This window comes from Pyxicephalus adspersus, chromosome 10 (genome assembly GCF_032062135.1).
Source record: "Pyxicephalus adspersus chromosome 10, UCB_Pads_2.0, whole genome shotgun sequence".
Taxonomy (NCBI): Eukaryota; Metazoa; Chordata; class Amphibia; order Anura; family Pyxicephalidae; genus Pyxicephalus; species Pyxicephalus adspersus.
This window is the reverse complement of record NC_092867.1, coordinates 242,782-249,148: the sequence shown is the minus strand read 5'-3', so window position 1 is coordinate 249,148 and position 6,367 is coordinate 242,782. Positions and strand designations below refer to the sequence as shown.

Below are 6,367 nucleotides of genomic sequence, written 5' to 3'. Positions count from 1 at the left end.
CACATCTGTCCCAGGACCTCCAACCCAGCCTGAAATCCCAGCGGCCTGCAGGAAGGGCCCGAAGGAGCCCAAACTAATTCTCCTGTGAATGGTAAAGGAAGCCATGGAGGAACAGCAGCTGGGTGGGAAGCAGACCAACAGAATAAATCTGCCTAATAAATCCCCTAGAATGGGCCCCATGTGGTTCCGGGTCTCCATTGGTGGACACATCTGGTGATCCTATTGTGTGTGAAATTCCCCCACCTACTAGATTGTAAGCTCTTCGGGGCAGGGTCCTCTCCTCCTGTATCACTGTCTGAATTAGTCTGTCATTTGTAACCCCTATTTATTGTACAGCGCTGCGTAATATGTTGGCGCTATATAAATCCTGTTTATTAATAATAACAATGGGCAGATTGGGGGGATGCGGGGTTTATTTGGTGACATGCAGATTTACTGATATTTGTAGTCACAATAATCCTCATTGTTTTCTATTGTTGTTTTTAGGAATTCTGTTGCTTCTGAAAAAAATAAAACATAAGCGCCACCAATACCAGGCAGGGAAATAATTATCGTTCTATTATCATTTGCTTTTTCTATTTTGGGCTCCATTCTGATGAAAACATTATTTAAACAGCTTCATTGGCTTTATTCAGCATGGAAGCCTAGTGGTGGAAAGGTTTTAGTGCAGGGGACAGCTCTAGATTGGAAGTGTTGCAGCAAAAGCTTTCTTATTTTTACATTGCTGGACTTTTCATTTTTTATATTTTTTGTTACTCTGAAACTTTTCATCCCTCACCAGAAAACCTCCTTAGATTATTTCAGCTCAATCCCACTGATAACATATTGTCTGTTAGGTAAATGTAGCTAATTTGTGTGGAAATTTCTTCATTAAATAGGGTAACAGAGGGTAACGGGGTAACTGATAATTTCACATAAATATTTTACACCCCCCCCCCCCATTATAAGGGCAGCTCCTCCATATTAATTACATCCCATTATTATACAGAAAACAAGCACTGCCCTCTAGAGGCTGAATCTTTTATTGATCAGAGCATGTGAATTAGCTGTCTTCTTAAGTGACTGCAGGCCCCCAACATTGATGAATGAAGCCCCCCAATATGGGGGAATAGAGCCCTCCCATATAGGAAAATGCAGGCCCCCAATTTAGGAGAATGAATCCCCCCATTATGGATGAACAAAGCTCCACAATATGGGTGAATGGAGCCCCCTAGAGGGTAAATGCCGCCATTTATTGGGACAGCCTGGTGTAAAGAAGTCTCTGCAGTGTACAGATAAATATTTATTTTCATTCATTTATAGAAATAGTGCACAATATGTAACAAATATAGAACAAACTCTCTTCCCATATCTGTGGCCATCAGCCCTGAAGTCCATTGCATGCCACAAATGTTTGTCGATAGCCGAGGACACGCTGCTGGTTTTATTCCCGAGAACCTTTCCAGCAGTGAAGTTCTGATGAATCTTTTCACAAGTTTATTCAGAGGAAATAGGACAAAGATGAATCTGCTGCTCAGAACCCGATGTGAGAATATCACAAACTCTATATTGTCAGATCCCACAACAACCACCGGCTCCACGTCACGCACACGTTACCAGTATAATGTGCAGATACCCCAATCCCAGGGGGCAAAAATCAGGGGCCATCTTGTGGCCGGGCAGCGTGGGAAATAAATTCACACAATGACCCAGCCTGATCTCTGCCCACATTTTGGGGTGTTTCTCCCCGGTGATCTCAGCGGTTGCCTTCGTACCACATCCTCCCGCCGTTCCCAAATATGGAAGATAAAACTAATCAGAAACAATTTCCTATCGGATCCACATACAGCGATTTCCAGCGTCTGATCTGTCCATCCCTCATTACAGGACCACGTACAGGTATAATGGACTAGGAGTGTTCTGCAAAAACCCATCAGAAGCTCTATCATTACAGCTATGAGAATACAGAACATTTACTGGGCCATTTCTTATAATCTAAGCAAAGAATACGCAGGACACAAGACTAGAAACACAGGTGACACACGTGGGACCGGGGCACCCAGAGGGGCCACATGTGGGACCGTAGACCTGGAGGTGAAGTGTGTGGGAGCGGGGCACCAAGAGATGAATCGCGTGGGACTGGAGACCTGATGGTGAAGCGCGTGGGCCCAGGCACACAGAGGTGACACGTGTGGGACCCAAGCCGCAGAGGTCGAAAGACAGGGTACTGACTGGGGAAAGGAGTCGTCTTGTACAAAGCGGATCCATAGCTGTGCTCTTTCTCAGCAATTATTTGTCTGTAGCAGCAAAGTTCAAGTTTTATTTAAAAAAAAAAAAAAAACTTTATATTTACACCTAAAATATCATCACTTCTCTTCTATGTCACGTCCACATCAGCCAGTGCTTGGCAGGAGAGGGCAGGAGACATCACAGCAGTCACAACATTCCATCGTGGTGGAACAAAGGATCCGTGTACCAGCAATAAGGGGCCCCGACCTTATCTATAGCTCTGGGAGCTGCCGCAGGAGCCATCTGAAAACATAGAGAAGAAAAAGCTTCATATGGGAATTATTGAGGCAGCAAATACACAATATGGCAGCCAATCAATGGGGAAAAGTACCAGGGGGCTGAGGTCCCAGAGGTAGGTACCAGGGGGCTGGGGGTGAGGTCCCAGAAGGAAGGTACCAGGGAGCTGAGGATGGGGTCCCAGAGGTAAGTACTGATTGGGGGTATAGGCAGATGAGGGTACACTCAGAAGGTAAGTCTGAGCATGACAAGGTGGCAGATAAGTGACTTACCTGTGATGGTATCCGGCCCTCCCTACACTACAATACAATGATAAAGGTTGGCTTAGAGAGGTTTCTGCACACTATGAAACTGGTCACCCAAAGTGGCTTTGTGATTGGGGCCCCTTTAAAGGGCCCTTGTCCTAAATACTGGAAAGAAAAGGTAAATATTACATCCAAACCTCTACCCTAGGAATATACAAAATTTACCTCTGAGATGGGGGGGGGGGGATTTTTGAAATCTGGAATATGAGAAGGAGGGGGCACTCTGACATCACACCCCCGGGGACACTTACTGTATGACAGGTCATCTCCTGCTCTTTTCCGCGATTGGTCACCTCTGCGGAGAGACAATAATAATAATGATGATTAAGTCATTATGTGTTCTCTGATATCCCCCCCTCTATAAATCCCAATACTACAGTGGGAAATATTTGTGGCTGCTTCCTATTGGATAGAAGATTTCCTTCTCCAGCACACACATAGCGCTCTGACCTGTTAAATCCGTTCTGCATGAGGTCTCTCTGTAACTTCTGGTCTTGTGCAGCGTAGTCCTGCAGCTCTGACTCCAGGGCCGGGGGCAGAATGTTGGGGATGAATTTGGAGAAGAGCGTTGGGGCAAGTTGGACCCATTCTGGAAGGAGAGTAGAAGTGGAGGCCATATTTGTATCGATCAGCAGAAGAAGACATGACAGCCCCTCCCCCGGCTCAGTATGATCTGCATGGAGGATGTCTATATGATGACCACACATCAGATACTTACCTGGCCTCAGGGTGTAGAGGCCCTTCACTATGCTGGCCATGGTGGAGGGGGTGATCTGGAACGGTGTGGACTGAGCTTCTATCAGTAGTGCTGCAGAGAGGAAGAGATACAAGTTATGGCTGCCCAGGGATCTGCCTGTTATACATGAACTATTGGGGCCCTAGGACAATCTCTGGGTCGGACCCCAGTCTCCTCCCCCACAATGAGAAATGGGACCAGCAGATTATAGTGGGCATACTACCAGTCTGGGCAGGCCTAATCTGAACCAATCAAGTTAATGGGTATTAGAGGGGGGCCCTGGGGGTGGAATATTAGTCTACTCACGCATCAGGTTGAAGATATGCTTCTCGGCCACGTGGCGGGTGAACAGTTGGATCAGATCGTCCTTCAGGTCTCGGTTCAGTTTGGTTTCTATATAAAACTTATTCTGAAACACAAGGAAAGAGCTGTAAACCCATAAAAGGGCGGAGAAAACCAAACACTGACTCCTCCCACCACCATACAAAATACCCCGCCCCCAGGGAACTCACCATGTAGATGAAGAGCGGGACGATGCTGTGCAGGGCCCCCATATACTGCCCCAGGGCCACATTAAACTTTTCTATGTACTGCTCTGGAGAACTTGCCTGAAACACCAACAACAAGCAGCCAATCAGAAACCATTAACTTACTGTGCGTGTGTGTGTAGGGGGGTAATGGGTAGAGATGGGTGTTATGATGTGGGTGGCGAGGGGGTGATGGGTGTTATGATGTGGGTGGCGAGGGGGTGATGGGTGTTATGATATGTGGGGGGAGGGGGTGGTGTTGGGGCAATGGGAATGTAGAGTAGTGGGCATGGGCGGGGTATGGGGTAGGTAGGTACCTGCAGCTCCTGGGAGACCCGGTGGAGGTGTTGGGTGATTGGTGTTATAATGCGGGTGCAGTTTGGCAGATGGGGTGAAGCTGGGCAGAGTTGGAGCGATGGGTATGAGTAGAGTTGGGCACGGGTGGGGTATGGGGTAGGTAGGTAAGTACCTGCAGCTCCTGGGAGACCCAATGGAGGTGTTGGCTGATTGGTGTTGGTAATGCGGGTGCAGTTGGGGAGATGGGGTGAAGTTGGACGGAGTTGGAGCGATGGGTATGAGTAGAGTTGGGCATGGGTGGGGTATGGGGTAGGTAGGTAAGTACCTGCAGCTCCTGGGAGACCCGGTGGAGGTGTTGGGTGATTGGTGTTGGTAATGCGGGTGCAGTTGGGGTGAAGTTGGGCGGAGTTGGAGCGATGGGTATGAGTAGAGTTGGGCATGGGTGGGGTATGGGGTAGGTAGGTACCTGCAGCTCCTGGGAGACCCGGTGGAGGTGTTGGGTGATCTTACACAGGAGGTCGCTGTACATCTGCTCTGAATGTTGCTGACAGACACATTTGTAGACACAGCTGTGGAAGAGAAGATTGGGGTCACCCTCTCAGAGTAACATACACCCACCTATAGATCTGATTGTAGGGTATCGGTGGGACAACACACGGTGCTCACACTACATACAGTCATGTGATAAGGTAAGTGCCCCCAGACACAGGTGACATACATGACACAGGGTACTCATCTTCTACCTATAGAAGTGCAGATCTGTCAAGGTAAATACCCCAACACTGCAGTCATGTGTCCTGATTATGTGTCATAATGATAAGAGCTGGGGGCACTTACCTTATATCACCCTCAGATATGGGGGGTTCTCTATTTATGTGTGCTGTCATCATGACATCATTAGATCTCCCCAAAGACCCTCATGGGGTCTTTTTGAAAATGTTTTCACCCAAGATTCACACCACAATATACATTGGATGCAATTAAAAAACAAAACAAAAAAAAAAACAAGTAATCATGAATAAAAAGCCGATTCACACATTTTCTAATAGAATTCAAAGTGTAAAAGATTGGGTGAATCTTGGGTGATAATATTTATATAAAGACCCCGGTGAATCTGCCAAAGGATATAAAAAGATTGACAAATATTCTGAATCGCATCATCCCGCTGTATGAAGAATAATCCACAAGTGGTGCTGATGTCACATGACGGGGAATAACACGTGATTTACATATTAAGTGCGCTGATTCCAAATCTGAACTCAGATCTTATGCTATGGGCGTGCTATAGCTGTTCCAATAGTCGGTGAATGGGTAATGTATTTTTACATGGGAACATTGTATCAGTTGCAGCTACCACTATGCCTGCTGCCACCTCAGCTGAATTACGCCCCCTGGTGGTATGTATGTTCCAGCAGAGGCTGTCAGGGCAAGTCAGTGAGCTGACGTCAGAAATATATATATTATGTATATAAGGGGAGATGGACCAAGGGCTTGTCTCTAGTGCAAAGCCATCTTATTGGATCGTACAGCTCGGCCATAGTGAGTCTGTTTTGAGATAAGGATGAGTAGGCCAAGCTGTGCTAATAAACCGGACAATTTGTGCTACATTTGTGGCAAATATACCCCATGTGATCAACGCAAGAACCTAACCAAGAGGGTGAGATTTGCTTACAAGTAATACTTTGGATGTGAAATTGGGGATTAGGATAAAAGCTGGGCACCTCTTACCTGCTGTCAGGTGAGTTACCTTGGCCTAACACAATGGCTGAATGGGAAAAGGAATAAAATGGCTATCGCTGTGCCTATGGTTTGGCGTCAGCCATTAGACCATCACTCGGACCGCTACTTCTGTATGAGTAAGATTGCCGGGTTTTTGAAGAAGACTTAAATCAAAAATCATCTATCCTGATTGTGAATCTGCTCTGAATCCAGGGCCACATGATGCAGAGAATCCAGGGCCACATGATGCAGAGAATCCAGGGCCACACGATGCAGAG

General features: G+C 46.8%; 1 protein-coding gene across 1 annotated transcript in view; it reads right to left on the bottom strand.

Moving 5' to 3' along the window:
- Window positions 1-1,269: 1,269 nt before the first annotated feature.
- CACUL1 (CDK2 associated cullin domain 1) overlaps window positions 1,270-6,367 on the bottom strand; it is a 9,090-nt gene continuing 3,992 nt past the window's right edge. The window contains exons 3-9 of the mRNA XM_072425045.1: window positions 4,837-4,939; window positions 4,059-4,154; window positions 3,853-3,955; window positions 3,529-3,618; window positions 3,261-3,399; window positions 3,062-3,105; window positions 1,270-2,511 (exon numbers count right to left, since the gene is read on the bottom strand). Of these exons, the coding sequence (XP_072281146.1) occupies window positions 2,477-2,511; window positions 3,062-3,105; window positions 3,261-3,399; window positions 3,529-3,618; window positions 3,853-3,955; window positions 4,059-4,154; window positions 4,837-4,939 (610 nt within the window). The 3' untranslated portion in view covers window positions 1,270-2,476. The remainder of the gene's footprint in view (window positions 2,512-3,061; window positions 3,106-3,260; window positions 3,400-3,528; window positions 3,619-3,852; window positions 3,956-4,058; window positions 4,155-4,836; window positions 4,940-6,367) is intronic.